Source organism: Chiroxiphia lanceolata, chromosome 13, assembly GCF_009829145.1.
Source record: "Chiroxiphia lanceolata isolate bChiLan1 chromosome 13, bChiLan1.pri, whole genome shotgun sequence".
Lineage (NCBI taxonomy): Eukaryota > Metazoa > Chordata > Aves > Passeriformes > Pipridae > Chiroxiphia > Chiroxiphia lanceolata.
The window spans coordinates 7144939-7169166 of NC_045649.1; the positions used below are offsets into that span (position 1 = coordinate 7144939).

At 59.0% G+C, this 24228-nt stretch overlaps 1 protein-coding gene across 2 annotated transcripts in view; it reads right to left on the bottom strand.

The window, feature by feature from the left end:
- Positions 1-1993: 1993 nt before the first annotated feature.
- The window catches only part of GSE1 (Gse1 coiled-coil protein), a 101863-nt gene continuing 79628 nt past the window's right edge, over positions 1994-24228 (bottom strand). Inside the window, exons 3-17 of one of the 2 annotated variants that reach the window (XM_032701385.1) lie at positions 16967-17185; positions 13313-13512; positions 11670-11851; positions 11333-11530; positions 10920-11111; positions 10082-10398; positions 9338-9662; positions 7077-7657; positions 6364-6476; positions 5683-5953; positions 5436-5543; positions 4940-5311; positions 4069-4350; positions 3588-3691; positions 1994-2833 (exon numbers count right to left, since the gene is read on the bottom strand). In XM_032701385.1, coding sequence (XP_032557276.1) covers positions 2699-2833; positions 3588-3691; positions 4069-4350; positions 4940-5311; positions 5436-5543; positions 5683-5953; positions 6364-6476; positions 7077-7657; positions 9338-9662; positions 10082-10398; positions 10920-11111; positions 11333-11530; positions 11670-11851; positions 13313-13512; positions 16967-17185 — 3599 coding nt within the window. In that variant the 3' untranslated portion in view covers positions 1994-2698. Of the gene's footprint in view, positions 2834-3587; positions 3692-4068; positions 4351-4939; positions 5312-5435; positions 5559-5682; positions 5954-6363; positions 6477-7076; positions 7658-9337; positions 9663-10081; positions 10399-10919; positions 11112-11332; positions 11531-11669; positions 11852-13312; positions 13513-16966; positions 17186-24228 lie in introns of both variants that reach the window. The other variant, XM_032701384.1, reaches the window with a different exon arrangement.

Below are 24228 nucleotides of genomic sequence, written 5' to 3' on the forward strand. Positions count from 1 at the left end.
CGGGTTAAACAATGCTTGGAAAAACCTGCAGCTCTCTCCTTTGGCTCCAGCCCCGATTCCCTGCGGCAGAGAGACAGGCAAGGGCAGGATCCAGGGCAGGATCCAGGCAGGATCCTGGCCGGAGCCAGGCTGTGCTGATGGCAGATGTAATTATTCCTCGAGCCCGAGGGTGCCAGGCTGCAAGCGCTGCCCTTCCCCGAGCATCTGGGCCAGGCTCCTGCTGCCATCTGTGCCCTGCCTGCCTCTGCTGCGTCCCCAAAGGGCTGGGACAGCGGGAATGATGGCAGGAGCTGCTGGGAATGCTTGGAGCAGGGCTGGGAACGCTCGGAGCAGGGCTGCGTTCCCACTGCCGGCGGCGGAGAAAGAATCCGTTGCCGTCATTGTGGAAGAGTTTATTTTGGTTTTTGGATGTTTTCAGAAATTACAGCAATATATTCATAAATACCTAATTACTACATTCAACAAATAATATATTACATTACAATTAATTCCAACAAGTACACTTTGAACATGTTTAGGGTTGGGTTTTCTCCTTTTTTGGGTTTTTTTTTTGCTTTCTTTCACAGCATCTAACCTGCCCCCAGCGGGATCTGCCTTCCTCTCCCTCCTCCCAGCCATCCCAGGCTCTGGCACAGCTGCTCCAGCAATTCTGCACGGGGTGTGTACGGACACGACCGCTCACCATGGCCCCAAGGGGAGGAGAAATGCTGAGAAATAGGTCCAAAAAACCTGATTCTGGGCTGGTGAGGACGGAAAGTCAGGACAGGAGGTGCTACAAAGCGAGGCTACATCCCAGCCAGGCTCCTCATCGCGGTGAGGGATAAATTGCCAACGATTTTCCATCCCTGGCTTCTTCCCCCCCTCCACCACAGCACACAGGAAGGGAAAAGAGTGCAGCAACGAGTATTTTGCTGTGTTAAAATTCCCTGTGAAGCCCAGAGTTGGCAGCGGTGAGGCCAGAGGCTGGCAAGGCAATTGGGGATTTAAAAAAGATTAAACTAATTTCTGTCACAAGGGCATTTTGCTTTTTAATCTTGCACAGCTTTTTATATTTGGTGAAGCCAATGGGAGAGCGGGGAGCAGAGGGGGGTTGGGGAGGGTTAATGCTTTCTTTGCAAGTGCAACAAGGGAATTTAAAGCAGGAAGCAGAGGTCACCTTTTCCTGGAGATGTGAGCTGGTCTCGTGGTGAATTAAAAACAATTTATAATAAATAATTTAAAAATAATAATAAAAAAAAGGCTTCCCCAGGGGGAGTTGGGGCACACGATGGGTTAGAAAGAGGCTGAAAATGGCACCAAGCCTGACCCTGTCACCCCATCCTGGTGGCACCGGGACATCCCTGCCCGCCAGCAGGCACAGCTCAAACCTGGAATGTCCCCATGGTGCCACAAACAGACTCACAGAGACTCTCTTTCCCCCTGCCCAGACTGCCTTAGCACTGCTCTGATTGTCTTGGTATTTTGGGAAGAGGGACAAGGACACTCCAGTGCCACCCATCCCCAAACCCTCCAGCCCTCTCGGCGCAATTCCTTCGGGTTTGAATTTGGCAGGTGGAGACTGTTCAAGGCTGAGACACCACCTGGCACCGTAACACCCACAACAACCTGACTGGAGCAGAAAATGCCCCAGAAAGCAAAGAAAAAGGGTAAAAATAATAATAATAAAAAAAAGACCAACAAAACACAGGAGGGTGAAAGGGCTCAGCTTCCCAAGGGAATGGTGGTGGGACAGCACTGGAAAAGGGGATTTATTTTTCCTGGGTTTAAATTCTTTTTAAAACACTTCAATATCTTTTCTGGCCTGACCAGCAGCAGTACAAACACTGAAAGCAAGTTAATCCTTTTGCCAAAAAAAAAAAAAACAAAACCAGAAAGAAAATAAAAACAGGGAGGGAGAAGGGGAAACAAAAAAAGAAAAAAAAAAGCAGAAACATATTAAAAAAAAAGGCAAGCTTTTTATAACAATAATTAAAGCAATAAAAACATACAAAACTTTGTTGTTTTTTAATATATATACACAGTACAAGGCTGAAGCACCTTTTTTTTTTCTTTTTTGACTGTTCAATCCCAAAGCCGGGGTGACAAGGTGACCCCGCGCGTGTCCCTGCCCCTTCCCCGCCAACCAGGAACAAAAAGGGACCTTCAACCAGTTTATTGACTTTATTTTTTGATAGCGAAGTGCATTTCCAGTGGAAACCCCGGGATGGGGGTGCCGTGCCGGGAGCAGGGGGCTCGGCAGCACCCGGCCCCGCGGGGCTCCGCCAGCTTTAGTGTTGTCGGTGGAGACTTTAACTGTCTTTTTTTTTTTTTTTTTTTTTTTTTAGAAAAAAAAACCCAAAAGAACCAACAAAAAAATGAGCATTATAAAGTGTGGGTAAGTGGAGGGGGGGAGGCTGCAGCGCCGTGGCCCTCCCCGGAGGAGGGGACAGAAGGGGACAGGCCAGAGGCTGCTGGCCGTGGGATGGGGCTCCCCGGCTCCCGTGCTCCTTTGCTTCATGCATGGCACATTCTCCGTTTATTTATTTATTTATTTCTTCTTCTTTTTTTTTTTTTCTTTTCTTTTTATTATTAATGTTCTTTTTTTTTTTTCAATTTTATTTTTTTAGCTTCAAACCTCCCAGTGAAAAATATTAAATATTCAAGGTAATAAAATAGATTATTATTTCTAGACTATATGTTCGGCCTGGCCCAAGGAGCGTCACCTGGGATACCCCTTGAAATAACCCCTAGACCACTGCATTGCAGGCAAGGCAAGGCACTTCCGCAGGTGATCCAGCTCGGCTTGCAGGCGTTCCCGCTCCGACACCATCTTCTGCTTCTGGGTCCTCAGCTCCTGTGGGCAGCCAGGGACAGGGAATGGTCAGAGGGCAGCAGGGAGTGCTCGTGCAGCAGCGGATGTGGGGTGCCTGGGGAATAGGGTGGGGGGCACTGCAGGGGATGGGCAGCGCAAGGTTTGAGATACAGCAAGGGATGGGGCAGTGTAGGGAATGGGAACTGCAGGGAATGGGTAGTGCAGGGTTTGGGACACAGCAAGGGACGGGACAGTGCAGGGAATGGGCAGTGCAGGGATGGGCACTGCAGGGTTTGGATACCGCAGGAATGGGCACTACAGGGAATGGGAACTGCAGTGGATGGGGCAGTGCAGGGAAAAGGCACTGCAGGGATGGGCACTGCAAAGAATGGGGCACTGCAGGGACAGACACTGAAGGTAATGGGGCACTGCAGGGAAAAGGCACTGCAGGGATGAGTACTGTAGGGATTGGACACTGCAGGGATTGGGATCCCTTGTGGGGTTCTGGACTTGCCTGGATGCCCCAAGGGGAATGTGGTTGCCTGTGGCATAGGGTGAGGGGAGTAGGGTAGGGGGCACTATGAGAGATGGGGCACTTCAGGGAATGGGTACTGCAGCACTGCAGACATGGGCACTGCAGGGATGGATGTGCTACAGGAGGATCGGCTGCCTCAGGGACGGGTCCCTCTCAGAAGCCCAGTGCCCAGGAGGATTGGGGACCCCACAGAGGCCTGATGCCCAGGAGGACTGGGCAGCCCTCAGAGCCCAGGAGGACAGGGTGCCCGTGCCCACTCACCGCCATGCTGTGCGACAGCTGCTCCGCCGTCAGGCTCAGGCTGTAGTGCTGGGCCTCCAGCCGCCGGCACTGCGTCTGCAGCACTTGGCGCTCCAGGTTTTGTTCTGCAAGATCCAAGGGAGAGGGGCTGAGCACCGGCTCCTCTGGCTCCAGGCCTGGCACAGAGGATGGCAGCCCTGCTCGAGGCTCTGCCCAGTCAGCAGTGATTGCCCCCAGCACCCCAGAGCATCCCCAGCCCCTGCACTGCCCACAGGGAACCTCTGGGTCTCGCTGGGAGGACGCTGGACAGCTGTGAACACACTGATTTTTCACATATAGATCACTTTTCACCAGTGCCTGCTGCTTTCATGCTGCTCCTGCAGTGCTGGAGATCCACCAGTGCTTCCCCCAGCCCATCCCAGCAAGAACCAGAGATGCCTCCGAGGGGAAACAGAAGCACAAAGTGGGGGTTTACCCTCCGTGGCCCACCCCACCCCCCTACCTTCTATATGTTCCTGGTAAGCTTCAAAAATTGCCTCGATCCCTTGCCACTTGGGCCTGGGGTAGTCTTCCTCCTCTTCCTCCTCCTCCTCCTCCTCCTCCTCTTCCTCGGAGGCCGAGTCGCGGGGCAGCGGGGGCAGTGCCCGGTGGGGCAGGGGCCCCTCGGCCGTGCCGTTGTGGGGGGGCCCGGCCAGGCGGGTGGATGCCTGGAGCTCCGGGATGTTGTAGTGGATGGAGGCGTCAAGCTTATGGTTCTGCTCCGCCGTCAGCGCCGCCGTCCCCCCTGTGGGCAACCAGAGTCAGCCCCCTGCCTGCTCCCTGCACCCCCCAGTACTGCCCTCCAAGAGGGATGCTCCCCTCAAGGATTTAATTCCACCCTCCCAGGACTTTTGGGGGGCTACAGCGTTTTTCATGGGTTTTCATCACTCCCCGTGCACTGCAGTAGCTTTATTTATCTCACTCATTGAATTCAATGAGTTTGGGGGGGTTGGAGCTGGATTATCCCAGTACCTTGTTTTTAGCTTCATAAATGAGCTCTGGGGATGCTCCAGCAATGAGGTTGCTGGTGACGAACCCTGGTGGTGGGACAAGAGGGTGCTATAGCAGTGGCACCCAGCTAGCTTCCCACATTCCTACTTTTTTTTCTGAACATCAGGAAGAATTTACTGAAAGGATTGCTAAATACTGGAAGTGCCTGCCCAGGGAGGTGGTGGAGTCATCCCTGGAGGTGTCCAAGGAACAACAGGACATGGCACTCAGTGCTCTGGGCTGGGTGACAAGGTGGGGATCGGTCACAGGTTGGACTCATTGATCTCAGAGACCTTTTCCAACATCAGTGATCCCGGGATTTTGTGATCTGTGCTTCCCATTACCTTTGTGCTTCTGCAATGCCTTCTGCGTGGACTGCAGCACTGACTCGTGGAATTGATGGGCAAACTCCTCGGCAATGAAGGGCTCCCAGGGCTTGCTCTTGCCGTTCATGCTGTGGGACAGTGGCACTGGGATGTCCTTGGGCAGGGGACCCCTGACATAGCTGAGGATGCTCAGTGCCTTCTTCCCAGGGTGCCCATCGCTCAGCCGGGGCTTCTCTGCCGGTGCAGTGCCCAACTCCTTGGCCCTCGGTAGGTCCTGGGGTCTCAGCTGGTCTAACCTGCCAGGCTCCCCCATCTTTGGCACCTCCGGCACAGAGACAGCAATGCCCACGGGTTTATCCGGATCCAGCAGCAGCGGTGGCACCGGTGGCTCTTTGGGAAGAGGAGGAGTGACAGCTGCAGTCAAGACTCTGTGTGCCCATCAAGGCACATCATCCCAGCAGGCAGGGGATGCTCCCAGCCAGCCGAGAGCCAGGGAAGGACTTGGGGTGCTTACCAGTGGTGGGGGCACTGGGGCTGTCCCTCGGGGAGCTCTTCACCACCACGGCGGCCGGCGTGGTCTTCTGCTTCATGGCCTGGAGCATCTCCACCAGCTTCTCCTTGTCTGCGGCATGGGAAGCTGAGGTTTAGTGTAGCCTCTGCTCAGCAGAGCAAGCTCACGAGCCCAGGTAGGACCCCTCCATGGCACCCCCAAACCAGGGAGCGGGGCCCAGCCCCAGGCGTGCACGGGGCATGGCTGTTACCTTTCCTCTTCTCGGCGCTGATGTGAGTGAGGTTGAAGATGGTGAGGAAGCGCTTCTTCTCCTCGAAGTTGGGGCTGTTGTTCATCTCGTCGGGGCTGTAGCGGGTGGAGAGTGGGAGGTGCGGGGAGGGCGTGCGGCGCTTGTTCTGCACCGTGGGCGGCGAAGGGCTCCGCTCCCGCAGCATCCGCCGGCGTTTGCGCCGCTTCTGGCTCAGCAGTTCCTCCTTCTGCTGCTGTGTGGTGAGGCCGAAGAGCTGCAGGAACTCCAGCTTCTGGGGCGACAAGGGGGAGAGCAGAGCAGGGTCATCCCGGGAACAGTCCCCATCCTCGTCTCCATCCTCATCCCCATTCCCATTCTCACCTTCATTCCTGTTTCCATCCTCATCCCCATCCATTCCATTCCAATCCCCCTCCTCATCCCCATCCCCATCCCCATCCCCATCCCCATCCCCATCCCCATCCCCATCCCCATCCCCATCCCCATCCCCATCCTCATCCTCATCTCCATTCCCTACCTCCATTGCCATCCCCATCGCCATCCCTAACCCTCCAGTGCCTCTGCAGCCAGCTGAAGATGGTGGCTTCAGCGCAACACTGGGAGTTGGTGCTGAGGAGGGGCTGCTCCTCCAGAGAACATGGAGGGACGGGGGGACCAGGAGGGGACAGGGAGTGCCATCAGTACCTCAGAAGACATGTCCAGCTTCAGCGGGGGCTGCTCAGCCACGCAGCGGAGATGGGCCCGCACCTCCTCCTCATCGCTGTCATCACAGGAGTCATCCAGGTCGTAGTAGTATCCTGGGGATGGGGAGAGTCTGCCCTGAGACTGGGGACACCACAGGGACCTTCTGGGATCCCAGGAAATCTTCTGGAACTCATTGGGACCCCACTGAGGATGGGGGTGCATCAGGGTGCTGGTGCAGTGGGGTGGGATGCCAGGGGGGAGCAGTGGGGGGCCAGTGTGGGGCCCAGCAGGATGGGAGGTGCAACTCAATGGAGCCCTGTCCCCCCTCCACCAGCCATGGGACCTTGGCAGGCATTGCCTGCTCCTGTGTCCCCGCTTGGCACCGCTATGGGATGGGTGGCAAGGGGTCAATGGGGCAGGGCCAGGGGGAGGCTGTGGCTGAGCTCCACAACCCAATGGAGGGGGGAGAGCAACACCAGCCCCCCACAAGCGCTCCATCTCCTCCTCACCGCTGTTCTCCTTGCTCACGCAGTCCTATTAATATTTAAAACCCACTTATTAGCCTCAGTTCATCATTTATTAATTGGGCATGTCTGGAGTGGAGGGTTTACTGAGCCGCTTGGATGCGGGAGCGGCGGCATCCCCGGGAGGCTCCCCGGCCACTCCCCCGTCACCAGGTCCCGGTGCCAGTGGCAGCATCCCCAGTCCCTCACCTTTCTCCCGGGCCTCCCGCCGCCGGCGCTCCTCCAGGTCCAGTTTGCTGACCAGCCTGCGGTGCTGCTGCACGAACTCGTCGTAGATGTACATGGGGTCCTGGGCGCGGGGCTGGGGGGGCCGGTAGGGCGAGCTGGGCTTGGTGGCCTCAGGGAAGGGGGTGGCCGGGGGTCTCTGCTGGCTCAGGATGCTCTGAGTGGACTTTTCCAGCTCAGCTAGGAAGGGGGTGTGGGTGAAGCCCCCGTGCTCCGGGGCACTGGGCTCCCGTCCCGGGGGGTATTTCTCCAGAGCATCCCTCTTCCTTGCCCCCTCCTCCAGCTTCTCGGGGCAGAAGACCCTCTCCACCTTCACCAGCGGGATGCCCTGACGGCTGGGCTCGAAGGGGGCCGGGTGGCCGTGGAGGGCATGGGGCTCAGGGAGGCGCCGTGGGGGATCGGGGGGGTTCTCCATCAGCGAGACGGGGTTCCAGAGGGACGTGGTGACAGGGTGGTGCTGGGGCTTGGGGGAGATGAGTGGTGGGGGCCCACCGAAGTGCTGCCCTGGCTCCCGGCTGCTTGGCTCGTGGCGGCTCGATCCCGACCTGCAGGGAGATGAAAGGACCGGAGAGGTGAGGAGCTGGCACCACCACTGGAGAGCTGGCAGCACTCCAGCGCCAGGGGATTTTAGGGAAGAAATATGCCAGTTAGGGCTGCCCAGAGGGGTTTCTGCATATGAGGCTGCCACACTTGTCCCCTCTTGTGCCACCAACCTGAGAGATGGCAGCAGAGTTAAGGCTGTGCGTGGGAGGGTTGGGCAGGGATGTGGCTGCATCCCCAGGGTGCCAGGCAGGAGACCCCAGGCTTGACCCCCACGTGGGGACAAGAGATCCACTAGTCCTGGCACAGCCCCGGCAGCCAGGGCAGTGCCCCGGTGCAGCCCTTCTCTGACAGCCAGAGCTGGAGCCAGCCCGTTAGCGGGATAAATATTTCATGTGCCCAAGCTGTGCATTTAACGCTTTTCCGCTCCAGCGCCCTGGAGCTCCGCACACGGAGCAGCGGGTTCAGCTCAGCCGCCATCGTGTCACCGCTGCCATCGTGTCACCGCCGGCGGAGAGCACCACCTGCCCTCTGGGATCAGTCCCTCTCCCTCCCCACTGGATGTGGGATAAGGATGGGGATGGAGCATCTCCGGCTGCAGGTGTTTCGGGGTGACCTTGCTGCCTCCTCTCCCGTTGGGGTGGGAGGAGCGGACGGGGAAAGGAGCCTGCAGCGGGCACTCGCCTTTGTGCCGCCCCATGATCCACTCATTATCCTTGATGAGCCACACTAATCCCCTGGATACCCAAAAATAACAAAGGGAGCAGGCGGCAGAGCTGGCTGGATGAGCCTGCACTGCTTAAGCGCTCAGCAACGGGGGCGAGCCAGCCCCTGTCAATCAACCAAGGGGTGCAGGCACACTCTGCTGTCCCCCCAAACTGCCCAGGCTCAGCACAGGTGCCCCCTAAACGAGGCATCCCAGTGTCTGGCTCCGCTGCATGGGAAGGGGGGAGATGCAATTAGCGGTGCCGGTGGCTGGGCAGCACCTGGCCACTCGCCGCTGGCCCTCGGCCACCTCCCGGGCTCGTCGCCTGCCGCCGCGCAGATGTCGGGCACCGGGAATGCTGGACGCTGCCAGCACAGCCAGCCTGGCTGGCACTGCCTGGCAGGGACCTGCTGGTGCCAGCCTGGACACCATGGCTTTGGCTCACAGCAATGTGTGAGGAGCAAGGGGTGCGGCAGTGGGGTGATGGATACCTGGGAAGGGGGCAGAGCTACCTACAACTCTGTGGGTACAGCCACGGGTTGGGGGGGAAAATTTATAGATCATCATATCACAGCACCATGGAATGGTTCGGTGCTTTGTGATGATGGGACCTTAAATCTCATCTCGTTCCACCCCCTGCCATGGGCAGGGACACTTTCCACTAGACCAGGTTGCTCCAAGCCCTGTCCAACCTGGTCTTGAACACTTCCAGGGATGGGGCAGCCCATCTTCTCTGGGCAACCTGTGCCAGGGCCTCACCACTCTGACAGGAAAGAATTTTTTCCCAATATCTAATCTAAACCTGCCCTCTTTCCATTTAAAGCCATTCCCCCTTGTCCTATCATTACATACCCTTGTCCAAAGTCCCTCCCCAGTTTAAGATATGGATATTACAGCAAAGAAAGCTGCAACATGGGAAAACGCAGCTCAGTTTTAGGGGGAATCTCCATCCCAGGAGCAGGGCTGGCATCATCCCTACCTGGGATGCTCAGGTCGGTGCTCAGGCTCAGGCTGGCTTGGGACACGCCCCATGTCCAGGTGCTGCTCCAGTACTTGTTGCCGGAACTCCGAGACTTGGGACTGCCGATCTTCCTTCTCCTGGCGCAGCCGGCGCTGCCGGGCCAGCCACTTCTCCTCCTCGTTGGTGCGGTGGATGAGCAGCGCCGTGGCCGCACTGCTCCCCGGCAGTGGGAACACACTGTGGTTGGGAATAAGGCTGGGAACTGGGTGGTGGGAGCCCGGTGGTGGGTGCAGGGGGTGCTGGAGGGGCTTCGGCGTCGGTAGCACCGAGTCCTTGAGTTTGTCTGCGTTGGAAAAGGGGTGATGGAGAGTCAGGGCATGGAAAGACGGGGATACCCTTGGGTGGCTATCAGGGAATTTTGGGGTGAGCATCCCTGAGGGCAGGAGGGACCCAGAGCTGTGGGGCTGGAGCTCAGCACAGGGTGCTGCCCTCTCACTGCCAGCCCAGCTTCCCAGCATGCACAGCATCAGGCAAGGTACCACCCAGACCGAGTCAGATGGCACAGGCACCGTGCTGCTGCTCTGAGCCACTGCAGCTGGGCTCCTGGCAAAGCAAGCTGGCAGTCAGGAGCGCCCAGCTCCATCCCCAGCCACCTCCCGGGGCCACCGACCGCCGTGGCTTTGCCATCTGGAGGGGAGAGGGGACCAAGGCAAGCTGTGCCAAAGGCAGCAACTCGTCCAGTGCCACCCATGGGGATGTTACCTGGTCTGCCAGGTGCCAGCGGCTCCACTGGTTTGCCCCGCTCCTCAGCCGGGTGCCCCCGCAGCCCGTGCAGCTCTGCCACGGGGAGGAAGGGCCCCTCCATGGCTTTCACCATGCTCAGCTCCTTTTCCCGGGCACGCTCCCGCTGCCTCTCCAGCTCCCGCTCCCGTTCCTTCTCCCGCTCGCGTTCCAGCTCCTTCTCCCGTTCCCGCTCCCGTTCCCGCTCCTTCTCCCGCTCCCGGTCGGCTTCTCGCTCCCGCTCCTTCTCCCGCTCCCGTTCCCGCTCCCGCTGCCGCAGCTCTTCATCCATTTGCAGCCTGCAAAGAAAAGCCCATAAGAAAAGCACCAACCCCAAACATCCCCTGGAGCACCCCAAACCCACCTCCAGATGCCTGTCACCATCCCCCAGAACACCCTCAAGCCCAAACCCGTGCCTGTCAGCATTCCCTGGAGCATTCCCAGACGCACACATTTTCCCCAAAGCACCTCCAAACAACCCCTGGTCATCTGTCCGAATCCCCTGGAGCACCCTCAAACCACCTCCAGTCACTTGTCAGCATCCTCTGGAACACCCCCAAATCCCCATATTCCTGTCAGCATCCTCTGGAACACCCTGAAACCCCCAGATTCCTGTCAGCATCCCCTGGAGCATCCTCAGCCAACCCCTAGACACCTGTCAGCATTCCCTGGAGCATCCTCAGCCAACCCCCAGACACCTGTCAGCATTCCCTGGAGCACCCCAAACCCACCCCTGGTCACCTGTCACCACCCTGGTCACCCATTAGCATCCCCTGGAGCACCCTAAAACCACCACCCCCACCCATCAGCCCCTCTGTACCTCTCGGCAGCGAGGCTGGAGATGCGCTCGGACTGGAGGGCGGAGAGGGAGGAGTGGGAGAGCTCGGGGGGGTACCGCACCCCCGAGAGGTGCAGGTGCATGGCCGAGGGGTGCAGGGGTGGCAGCGAGCCCGGCGCTGGCAGCGGGTAGAAGGGGGACCGCAGTGCTGAGAGGCAGTAAGACTCATCCATCCTGGGGAAGACAGGGATGCTCAGGAGGGCCGAAGAACCCCCCAGTTCCCCACGTGGAAGCTGGATGGGGGCTGCCTTCTGCTGGGAGAAGGTGTTGGGAGAGCCTCAAAACGCCCCCCCGTGCAGCCCAACCATCCTTTGTGGATCACTCCCCCAGTTCCCCAGCCCACAAGGCTCCTCCTCCAGCATTTCCCTGGGATCCCAAGGTCCGAAGGTGCCCACCTGAAGGCAGGATGTGGGAAGGGGTGATGTGTCAGGTAGCTGGGGTGGTAGTAGGCGGCGGCGGTGGCCGGGTCGAGGCCGAGGGGCGGCAGGGAGGACATGCGGAGGTCCTCGGCCGTGTGGTAGGGACGGAAGCTCCGCAGGTAATCCTCGGTGACCGCGCTGGGAGGCACCACGTGGTGGACCGGCCGCTGCAGGCTGGGGGGGCAGGGAGATGGTCACCATCCCGCCCTGTCCCCCTGGGGAGATGTGACCCCCCTCAGGATGGGACAAGAGCTCGCAGGGGACACCTGCATCCTGCAACCCCCCGCCCTCCATCCATTCCGACCAGACTCACTTGAGAGGTGGGAAGCGGGAGTCCTGGACCACGGAGCTGGGGGGCAGCCCGAAGGAGTAGGGTGTCCCCAGGAGGTGGGAGGGGACGGTGGGACCCCCTGCCTTCTCTTGTGTGAGTGGGGGCTCCGAGATGAGGCGCTCACGGCTGGCGCTGCTGCTGCTGCCTCGTGACCCTGCTTCCTGCTGGAAGGCAAAGGGGCAGGAATGCCAAGGTGGGCATTAGGGGATGGCAGAGATCCCACAGGGATGGGGTGTCCCTGCTGCATCCCTACTCAGAGACCCCCAGTGGGTTCCCAGTGCGCTCAGAGGGATCCCTGACTGGCACCAGTTCCATCAGAGCATCCTCCTGCATCTAGGCTTTGGAAGTGCAGCTGGAGGGGTGTTAGGGTCTGGGGGGTTACATTAGGGGAGCATCAGTGGGAAAGGGGGTGCTGAAGCCCGGAAAGAGCTGAGGGCAGGACACCCATTACCTGCCTGGAGATTTATGGGCTGCTTTGTTCTCCAGAGCCATTAATCATCCGGGGAGGACACAGGCAGGGGAAATCCAGCCAGGCTTTGATAACAGCCATAACCCAGGGGTCAGCCTGGAATCCTCCCAGCTCCCCTCTGGCATCAACACCCCCACCCTGACATGGGGCCCCAGCCATCTCCCATCAGCTCCCATCCCCAGTGCCAGGACGGTCTCTCCCTCCAGCTGTGGAGGCACCCCCCAGCAATGGGGACCGTTTGGGGTGACAAGGGAGCCTGCAGGGTCTGACACTTAAGGGGGTGGCCCCCAGCAAGGCAAGCTTGGGTTTAAAATTGATTCTTTTTCATTGCACCTTCTGTGTTTAGCAGCTCAGCAGGAGGATGGCAACACCCACAGCATCCCCCACCCTGTCCATCCCTCCCCGTCCCATCCCATCCCATCCCGCTCCCCAGACCCTCCAGGGCAAGTCGCAGGTCCCCAGCCATTAGGGACAGCCCCAAGGTCACCACGGCCGGCACAAAGGGCGCCGTGTCCTCCCCTCCCAGCCACCTCTGCCGCCTGCACGGAGCAGGCTCATTGTGCGTGCCAGGCTCTGCTCCAATTACCTCCCGTCTCGGGGCGTCACGCTGCGAGCCCGGCTCTGCCACACAATAACCACGCTCGGTTACCCCCGCGCCGGGGAGAGGTGGCACGGGGGGGGACACGGGAGTGGGGAGCACCCGGACACCCCACGCACCCCACCGAGTGCCCGGCGATCGAGTTCCATTTATTTTCCTCCCCCGCCCTCGGCGTTTTGCATCCCCTACCCTTGCCTCTCTCCGCTTTGTGGTTTAATTAGTCTTTCCAAGTGGCATAATCCCCCCGGGAATCTGCTTGTAGCATGCGGAGGAGAGGAGAACCACTAACGATGCTTCTTAATTAGCCGCTCCCCCCCTCCCCGCGCTTCCTTCTTCCTCGAGCTCCCCTCCGGATGGCAGCCCGGGGATGATGGCAACCCAGGAATCATGGCAGTGCGGGGACATGGCAGCCCCGGTGACTACAGCAGCTCGGGGACACCATGGGGAGGAGAAGGGACATAGTGGGGGGCAGCCCTGTGATCCCTCAGGAGCAGCGCAGATCACAGTCACACCCTCCAACCTTTGAGGGGGCTGGGCACCCAACAAACACGGCCATACCTGTCTGCCCTCACTCCTCCAGACCCCGTTGACCGTCTTGGTTGGGGCGATGGTGACGACGGGTGGTGTGCTGGGCACGCTGTGCCCCCCTGGGGGCACGATGATGGGGCCCATGGGGCCACGTTTGGGGGTGCTGGCGGGGGAGCTGTGGTTGGTGGCTGGCGAGGAGACTGGAGACGACTCGCTGCTTAGTGAGGACCCTGAAATTAAATAAAAAATTAAAATGAATTGGGAAAACACAGCAGTTAGCTGTGCAGATGAAAGCACCCTCCGAAAACGACGGAGCCACTCCTGACAGGATGCCCCACTGCAGGGACCAGGGATGGGGCACAGGGATGCTCACACGGTGGTCAGCATCCCACCAGATGCCCAGACTGGACTCTCATCCCCCCATCCTGGGGTTCCCAGGGAGCCCTGTACCAAGGCAGGTTCCCACTGGTGCAAAAGGGCTTCACCCCACATAGTGGGATGGGCACCATCTTTCTCCCTAATAGGGGCTTCCAATCCCACTAGTGTCATAAAGCCCCTTGGCACAAGTGACACCAACGCGATGACAACCCCAGATAGCCACATCTTCCCAAGCTGAACCCAGAGACTCCTTAATCCAACTGCAAAAGTTTCCATGCACAAGCCAGGGTACCCGGAGACACTGGGATGGAGTGACTCCCCAAAACCCTTGAGCAAAGCTTTGGCCTTATTTGCATAATACATCTGTATTTTACATTATCCCCACCCCAGGGATGCTGGCCATATTTCCAAAGGAAAAATGGAAATGGAGTTAAAGCAGAAAGTGGGAAAAGCAGAGATGGAGCAGAAATACAAATTCCACATTAACCAGGGCACACGGTGCCTGGAGTCTGCTCCATGGAATGCTGTCCATTCCTCAAACCCAGCCAGGCAGCCTGGGGGGCTCTGACCCCCCAAACCCTGCTCCCTCCAGCATGGAGTCTGGGTTAGGGGGAGGATTCTGGCATGCCAGCAGGGATCAGCCTTTGGAGAGTGAGAGGTGGCCCATGGTCACCACAGGATGCCAGCAGAGAGGTGACAGCGATGCTCCCTCTGGCACTGAGCCTGGCACTGAGAGTGGCCTTGGCTTTCAGGTGTGCAAGCCCACTCCCCTGAGTGTGCAAGCCAGCTCCTTGCCCTGTGAGCACACCAGCTGGCTCCCCCGAGAGTGCCAGCAGCTGCTCCCTCACCCTGTGACCCTGCAACCCACCTCCATCCCCTCGCCATCCTTGTGACAGCAGAAAACCAGGAAGAAGCAAGGTCAGGAATGCCACGGGGAGGCAGGAGCATCCCCAGGCAGCGGGAAGGATGCTGGGTGGGAAGGATGCTCCAGAAGGATTCTCAGCGGGAAGGATGCTCGGCGGAGCAGAGGCCAAGCGGAGCATCCCGCTGCCGGCCGCCCTCCTGTATTAATTATTCCCGAGTCGCTCCGAATCGCTTTCATTTGAAGAGCAGCAAGGCTGGGGGAAGGAGAAAGGCTGTCCCCGACAAAGGAGGCCGCCACACGGATTTGACACCCACTGAAGTCTATCTTGTCAGCGCAAGGCCAACAACAATTAGCAGCCTAATCCCCTCTGAGCTGGGAAGCCATTACTCACCACGCGATAGCGTTAACAATCAATACCATCACAATGAGCCCGGCAATTAATGAAGCTAAAGTCTTACTTCAGAACCTTAATTCTCGCTGTGTGGCTTTAAACGGGAGGGTTTGTGATCGTTATAATTAACTGGTGGTATTCAGCCAGGAGTTAGTCAATGAAACTAATCTGGATTGGAGATGACAAGAGGCACAGTGTGATGGTGTCACCTTTGTTTTCTGACCTCCCGCTTCCCGCTCGGCGATAGCAGATTAGCAGCCCGGGCTGACAGGCAAATGTAATTAACAGCTGAGACCCTGACGGAGAACAGGGGAAAAAAGAAGGGAAGGGAGGGTGGAATAAAACCCACCCTGCGGACAGCCTGGGGCAGGACAAGAGGCAGCAGCCCCCCGGCAGGCAGTGGCTTCGTGGAGCTTTGCTGGAAGGAGCCCCTGGGCAGGTGGCAGTTTCATGGGGCTTTGCTGGGATGGGGTCGGTTAGGATGAGCCCCAGCAGTTTGGGACGCTGTGGGACAGTGGGACATCCCTAATAGATGCCCCAGCAGAACTGTGAGTCCATAAAGCCAGAAAAAAAAACAGTAATCTTGGGAGGATCTTGTTGGCATCACCCCATAGCTGGCAACTACTATGGCAAAGCATCTCCCACAGTGGAAAGGGAAGAGGGGTGAGTATCTCCTGTTGTGGGAAGTGGGTGAGGATTTTGGTGCAAAGCCATTAATTTCCTGGTGCTAAAAGCCATTGCTTGGAGAAAAACCTCCTTCCCAACACACCCCCAAACCCACACCAATTAAAAACCTCCAGGATGAGCCACTTGGGGCACCCAGATGGGCGAGGGCAGGGGAGTTTTGCAAACAAACTACCCACGTGATAAGGGCAAATCCAAAGGGAATGTTACTGCTTCTCCCCAGTGCCATGAAATCCATGCCCAAACCTGATGACGTGCTTTGGGATGGGCTGAGCAGTATTGGGAAGGCATGAGCTGTGGGGTGCCGGGGGGGAAGAAAAAGCAAAATAATCCCCCAAGCCCAGTCGATTGCCACAAAGGAAGCAGATGGGTTCCAGAGGAGGCAGCTGGGGAGAACCAGGAGTTCCCAGCGAGGATGAAACATCACCAAGACATGGTCCCCTCAGTTCACAGGGACCTGGTGTCCCCACATGCTTCCTTGGGAGCAGCTTATGCTTCAGCTCATTGCTGTGATGGGGCTTTTGGGGGCTGGGGGGGTGCTACGAGGAGGTTCTTGCAGACAGTCCTTCTAAAAAAAGGGTTTCCCAAATAGAGCCTTGAAAACATGGTCTTGGAAAAAGGCTTGTCCCAATAGGGCCTTGTTAAAAGGGTCTTTTAAAGAGGGTCTTCCAAAAAGACCTTGCTAAAAATCCCTTGCAAAGGGGTTGGGTGTCTTCTCCAGGGATCAAAGCGCCCGGGTGGTGGGCAGCGATCCAAGGGGAGCACCCACCAATGCAAATGCCATGGACAAATGGTATTTCATCCCAAACTGATGATGCCAGCAGCCTCCTGGTGAAACACTTCACAGCCTGGAGACTGGCTGCCTCCCCTTCTGCATATGGGACAGCCCTGGTGATTCCCATGGGACATGCTCCCTGTGGCAGTGGGGACCACATGGTGCTCCAGAACCACCTCACATCCCATCACCCCACATCTGAGCAGAGAGGGGGGCATGATGAAGGATATGGGTGACAAGGGACGGGGACGTCCTGGTGAGCCCAAATTTGCTGTTTAGTCATGGAATTTGAGGAAGGAGCAAATCTGAGGAACCTCTGGAAAGAAACAGCATTTGGGTGAAGCGCAGTGGGAGGGCGCAGGGCTGGTTTCCCCCCACACTGCTCTCTCCCGGGCTTTCTCCCGGGCTATGGTGAGTGATCCGGCATTTGGATTACTCTGGCTGAATTGAATTTCTAAACTGCCCCCTGGAGACACGGCGCCGGGGAAAGACATTAGTTGGGAAATGGCAAGAAAACACCAGCTCCCGGGTGGTGGTGGGGGGAAAGGCACTGGTGTCTGTCACCCCCCTGTCCCCTGTCCCTGTCCCTACCTCGGGGCTCCTCGGCTTGCTTGGCGAGCTTGCGGAGAGCGGCGGCGAAGCTGGAGGAAGGTGCTGCCTGGACGGACAAAGTGCTGCTGGCTGCAGGGCTGCCATTGGGGACGATGGAGCCGTTGAGGGGGGACGGGGTGAGGGGGCTGACGGTGGCGGTGGTGCGGGTGGCAGTGGAGAGCATTCCTAGGGACGGCGACTTCGGCTCATGGCTCATGCCTGTGAATGAGAGAGCCCGGGTTAGACAGGGCCTAACCTGGAGAGTGGATCCTCAATTCCTCCCCCCCTCCGCCCCCAGAGCTGGAACAACTAGTGGGACGAGCAAGACCTTCCCTCTGTATCACCACCCCACCCCAAAATGCACCCCAAGTTCAGGCAATGGGGGCATCCCATGGCCCCACTGAATCCCTGGATAATGGAGCAAGGGGGGCTCAGTGGGGCCCCACGGTAAGAGAGAGGGTGTTTTGAGGGACACAGGGACTTCAGCATCCTGATGGAGGTGATGAGAGCAAAGCAGTCCCCTGACTTTCATGGTACTGCCAAAACCCAAAGCACCACTGCTGCAACCCCTAATTGCCACCATTGCACCCCTAAATCCCTACACTGCATCCCTGGATGCTCGGCATTGCACCCTCAAATATTGCATCCCTGGATCCCCAATATTGCACAACCAAATTCCATGCCTGGATTACCAATATTTCATCCCTGTATCTTTAACACTGCACCCCCAAATCCCCAGTATTTCATCCCTGGATTGACAGTATTGCACCCCCAAGTTCCCACCACTGCACCCCCAAATCCCCACCATTCCATCCCCGGATCCCCAGCATTGCACCCCCAAATCCCCAATATTGCATCCGTGGATCCCCAGCACTGTACCCCGAAAACTCCAGCACTGCACCCCCAAATCTGTACCACAGCACCCCCAGCTCCCCAAAATGCACCTTCAAATCCTCACCACAGCCCCCTGAAATCCCCTTCGTTGCACTCTTAAGCACCAAGGTGCTACAGGGCACAGTGACCCCCAAACCCGGGGGTTCAGGAGCTGAGCAGGAAGGTGCAGCACACCTCGTGTCCCCCGAGCTGTCACACCAGTTGCTCCAGGGCTCTCCACCTCCCGAAACAGCAACTGCTGATGTCAGGGCCCTTAAAATAGACTTCACCGAGCAGCTTCATTAACACCAGCCTAAAATTAGCCCAGCTCCCAGGTGGGCAGGCGGATGGTGGGGGAGGGTCGCGGGGCAGCTCCCCAGCTCCCAGTGGGGCTGGAGGCAGCTGGAGGCATTGACGATGCCAGAACACCTGGAGAATCCCATGATAGAGGGTGGGTGGGTAGAGCATAACCGCGGGAGACACCGGAGCATCCCACGGCAGCGGCTGGCTGGGTAGAGCGCCGGGCGCTGCGGGAGCCGGGGGGGCACGAGTGGCACTCAGCGTTGATTAATCTTTGCCCCCCGGCCCCAGGAGAGGCGGCCGGCGCGGCGGCACGTTCCCCTCTGCCCTCATTATACAAGCATTTATTAACTCCGGTGCTCTCAGCCATTGACTGCCGCCTTGTCGACACGCTCGGCTCATGTAAATTCATTACCAGAACAGCTGGGAAGCCAACCCGCCACGCCAGCCTGGCCCCGGCACCCCCAGGCTCTGCACCGGCACCCCCGAGCTCTGCTTCAGCTTGTGGACCCCCGGATGAGTCCTTGGTGTCCCCCCGAGAGCGAGGCACGGAGATATACCTGCCCCACCAGGCACCCATGCACCATCCAAAGGGGATGCAGCACCCCAGGCACAGCCTGAACTCCCTGGGTGCTGCCCTGCATACCCTGAGCACTGCCCTACATCCCCCAGGCACAATCCTGTATCATCCAAGCACTGCCTGGCATCCCCTTGGCACAGCCCTGTATCCTCCAGGCATTGCCCCAAAGCTCTCAGGCACAGCCCCATGTACTTGGGCACAGTCCTGCACACCCTGGGCACTGCCCCACATCCTCCAGGAACTGCCCCACACCCCCTGGGCACAATCCTGCACCCCCCAGGCACAGCCTTGCACCTCCAGGCACTGCCTGGCATTCTCTTGGCTGCAGTCCTGAATTCCCCAGGCACGGCCCTATATCTCCCAAGTATTACCCCACAGCTCACAGGCACAGCCCCACACCCTTGGGCACAGCCCTGCATGCCCTGGGCACTGCCCCACATTCCATGGGCATCGCCCCACATCCCCCAGGCACAGCCTGGGCACATCCCTGCATTCTTCCAGCACAGCCCCACAGCCCCCAGGCACAGCTTTGCAATCCCCAACCACTTCCCAGTGCCCCCCAGCTTCTCCCCACCTATTAACCCCGGTATAACCCCCCCCATTCCAGCCCCAATCCATGTCTGGAGACACTTTGCCAGCCACTCGGTGGGATCAGCTCACTGGCGCACGCTCTCCGGGCACGGGGCTGGCGGCAGGGCATCACCCGTGTGATGCTCAGCTGATCCCCGCGGCCCCAAACGCCTCCCGGCAAACTCATGATCTCAATGGGATTTGCCAGGAGAGCGCAGGGCAGCTGGGAGCCGGCAGCTCGCCGGGAAGCGTGCGGGGAGCTCGTATGCCCCCCGGGCTGAGCTGTGCCGCTGCCCCAGCCGGGCTCAAAACCAGTTTTGCTGCTTCTTCCCGGTGATAAAATCGGCGCCTCCGCCCCGGCTGGGGCCCGAGCAGTGCCGCTCACCCGCCGTGCCCCGACGGCACTGGCGTCCGTCTGTCCAGGCGTCCCTGGACTGCTCCAGGGGACAGCTGCCAGCTGGGGAAACTGAGGCACGAAGAGCTGGCTGGGCGGGAGCATCCACGTGGGGATGGGATGTGGGGCCACACTTTGTCCCCCGTTCTGTCCGGCATCCCACCGCCGGCGCCGTGTTGATGCCACTCACCCCTGAGGGCGGCTGGGGACGCCGTGATGCCCCACGGTGAGGTGCTCCCCCATGCCTGCTCAGCCCTTCCGCGGCTGCTTTTCCCAGCAGGCGGATCCGTGTGGAAAAACAGGTCAAGTTCTGTGCCTGGAGCAGTCTGGGGTCACGTCAGCAGTTGCCTCAGCAGGGCGGGGACATGAACCCCAAAACAGGGCAGGCTGTCCCTCTGCTGCCCCCAGCCCTGTGGGGTGCAGGGCTGGCACCCCCAAGTACCTGTCCCCGGGCAGCTGCTGCCTGTACCCCTCCAAAGTGCCAAGGCAGGGGGGCTGCAGGGCTGCAGGACACCTGGGTCCCTGCTGAGGCCATGGGGGAGGCTGGGGACTGGGAAGCAGGTGATGTGTCACCCTGTCCCCATCCCTCCCACAGCATGTGCTCAGGCACAGTGGCACAGGGAGTGTCTGGCATTCCTGGTGCCCGTTGGCTGCTGGCCACAGGAGCAGGCAGCTCCCTGCCCGGCAGGAGGAGGAGAGGGGATGGCAGGGTCACTGCCATATTCCCCTCACCTTTCCCTGTGCCACTCCTTCCCACAGTGCCACACATGGCACCTGCCACGGGGTTTGGCATCTCCAGTAGTGCAGGACCCCAAGCCTCTGGCTTCTGGAGTGGTGTCCCTGCCCCCCTCGCATCCCTGGCGCAGGGCTGGGAGCTGGGAGCGTGCCATGTACTCTCCATCTGCTCCTGATGATGCTGGCGGGTTTTTTGGCAGCGGGAGCCTCCTCCGGCAGCGAGAGCAGAACCAGTCTGGCTGCCTGGTGGGGCTGGAGACAAATAAAACCCACCGGCAGCCGCTGTGGGCAGGCAGGAACGGGCAGCGAGGGGCAGGCATGGGCTCTCAGCACCCCGAAATCCCTGGGCAGGGGGTACTACTGTCAGGAAACAGGAAGTGGGCAGGTTTAGCACCTTGGCTCCAGCTTGCCCCCTTCCCAGCACCTTGAAAGGCCCCTAATGAGCATGGAGTGCCCTTGGGAGCAGATTGCCATTGAACTCGACCTGCACCAGCCGCCTGCTCTTACAGCAGCTATTTTGAGCTCCCGGGCTCCCGAGTGCTGGAACTAATAATTTATTACCAAATACGATCAGGCAGCAGCTCCAGCCCCTGGCAAATGGAGCGGAAAAAAACCCAGCGCGGCGGGAGGCCGAGGGAGCGGGGAGAGACGAGCATCCTGCATCCTCCTCCCCTGGGATGGATCCGCACCCAGCCCGCAGGACCGCCGCTGGGATGGAGCCCACTTGGCCCAGCCCTCTGGAAGGCTCCTCCATGCTTGCTCTGGATGACTCCCCAAGGGATCTGAAGCGATCAGGTCCCCCCTCAGCCTTTCCCCCCTCTCCCAGCACCTCGGCTCCCGCTCTGCAGCCGCATCCAGCTGCATGCTCCGAGCGGGAACAGCTGCTCTGCATGGATTTTCAATGCTAATGGCCTCACATTGTCAGCCCCCCTCCCCGCTGTCTGAATGCAGCAGGCAGAGCCCCAGGATGGAGGGCAGGCAGCCAGGGCCACCGTGTGCCTGTCGTCCCTGCCCACCATCCCCCTGCCACACACCCCGTCACCCTCTTGGGAGCCCATGGGCAGGGGACAGGCAGAGGACAGGTAGGAGGGGCCATCTCCTCTTCCAGTGATGTCCTGCCGAGCCACCACACGTTTTCCACCCCTCATTAAAGCAGTTCTGCTGCTGCACCTCCAGCACACTCCATTAATTAATTAATTGATCGATCAGAGCCCACATTCCTGCTCTCCCTCCCCACCTCCCAGCATGCAGCCAAAACGAAGGGAGGGGGCCAGACTTGCTGTCCCCAGGTGTCCCCAGGTGCAGCCTCTGTCCAATTTTAGGTGCACCTGGCAGAGCCCAGGACCCATCCCAGGAGCATCCACCATCCCCTTGGAGGGGTCTGGGTGGGTTCCCTAAAGTAAGGAGCACCTTCACGGCCAGGGATGGGATTCGGAGCTCCCTGTGGAGCCCAGCCCAGCACCAAGCATCCGGGCACATGGCGCTATTATCCAGCTGGGACTCCATCGATCACTCCTCCATGGACCATTGATCTGGCAAACGACAACAAGCAAAGTAATAAGAGCTCGTTTGGAGGGCGCAGCGCTGGGAGAGGCCACGGATGGAGTGATGCCGGATGGTTTCTCTCCCTTCCTGGCCTTCCCAAGCCCAGGCCAACCAGCCATGGGAGCCTTTTCAGCCCACAGGAAATCCAAATGGTGAAAGATTTACTTGAAAGCAACTTTCTGCTCCATTTTTGTCCCATTTCGAAGCTGGGGGCTTCGAAAATCAAGTGCCTGTGCCCCAAGGATGCTGCTGATCCCTGAGCTTCTCTGCAGCACCCAGGCTGGGCTGGCAGCTCCTCCTGGCTCCTGATGCCTGGATCCAGGTGCCAGTCATCTCCAAGGATCCCTCTGCTTTGGGGGAAGTGGGGTACAGCCTGCACCCCTTTGCATCAGCTGCTGCTGCGGCTGAATGGCTTCATGGGGTGCTGGTGCTCCATGGGGCTGCCAGGCATCATGTGGGACAGAGTTGGGCATTCAACTGAGATGCTGGGCATCGTAAGGGGGAGATTTACACATTGCACTGGGATGCTGGGCATCACCTGGGAGAGACCTGGGCACTGCACAGTGCTGCCAGGCATTAAATGGTGCCACTGTGGAATTCCATGGTGCCATTGGGCATTCCACGGTGCCACTGAGCAGGGCAAGGTGCTGTTTGGCATTCCATGGTGCTGCCGGGCATTTCGTGGTGCCACTGAGCGTTGCACAGCACCGTTGGGCATTCCATGGTGTCACTGGGGATTCCAAGATGCCGTAGGGCACCACATGGTGGCATTGGACATTCCACAGTGCTGTTGGGCAACACATGGGTGGGAGCCAGGCATCTCACAGTGCTGCCAAACCTTGCACAGCTGCCGGGCATGGCACAGTCCAAGAGTGGGCAATGCCTGGCACAACCAGGCTGCCCTCCCATCCCCAAATCCCCATGCCCCATGTCCCCGTGCCCCCACACCCCCAGCCCGGCACAGGCGTGTGGCAGCAGCGCATTGTTTTGGGCGCAGGAGCCCTTGCCCAGCAGATGGCAGGTATAACAAAGCAGCTTGCTGCGGCCAAGCCAATTATTTATCTAATTATGATTTACCACTTAACCACATGATCTTTCTGCAGAGTTGTAGGCAATTAAAACCAGGGTGATTATGTGGATTATGCAAATCGGCTGGAGCCGAGCGAATAAAATTGGAGATTAGAGTTTCACGCAGGCTGGATCTTGCACAGGGCAGGTCCTGGCGGGGCAGGGGGAGGCAAGGGCAGGGCAGGGGGGCTGCGGAGAGGGACAGGGGGCTGCAGGCAGCGCAAGGGCAGGGGGAGGCAGGGGCAGGGAGCTACAGGCAAGGGCAGTGGGCTGCAGACAGGGACAATGGCCTGCAGGCGGGGGGGGGTGGCCAGGACTCAGCCAGGGGAAAGGACTGAAGGGCACAGTCAGGAAGTGTCAGGACAAGGTGAGCAGATGCCTCCTGCCACCCCTCTGCCTTCCAGGTGCTGCAATCCACCCCCAGCAGAGCCAAAGGGATCCACAGCCAAAAGCTGTCCCCATCACAGGGGTGGGTGACCGCAGGGGACCCCCCCCACTGCTGGTGGGTAACTCCACTGGCACCAGGGATTTCCCAGCACCTGTCCTGGTTGCACCCCAAAAAGGCAGGGAGGGGTTACACAGTGCAGCCCCCATCCTTCACCCCATCCACGGGTGGCTCATGACGGGCTCCATGGGCAACGGGTATTAATAACAGGTACTAATAACAGGTATTAATAAGGAGAATTAATAACGTCGCCTGGCAGATTACACCGCCCGCCCGCCTTGATATGAGATTTATGGATGGCACGAACTCCGGAAATACAGAAGTATTAATGGTAATACCTCGTGTCCTAGCAAAGGTCACGGGCAATCTCCATCAATCCCACTGTGCCACTGGCAAAGCCGGGGGTCTGGGTGGGACAGGGGGTCCCCCCCACACTCCCGGGATCCCCCCGCATGCGCCGCAGCACCGCGGTTTATGACAGTGCAGATGGCCCAGCACGGGCCAGAGGGAAGGTTTTACCTTGGGATAAGGAATTAACGCTGGCAAACAGCTAATTTACTGCGTGTATTTTCATTTTCCCAATACTGGCACCATCTGCTACCGATCGGTGCCCCACATCCCCAGCTTTGAGCTACGGATGCTGCAGAGGTCTTGGAAAGACCTTGGCTTTCTCCAAACCCAGGAGCCCTGGGACCCCTTGCAGTGTCCCACTGGGGTCCCCAGGGCCACCTTGATGAGTCTCCCCCTTTCCA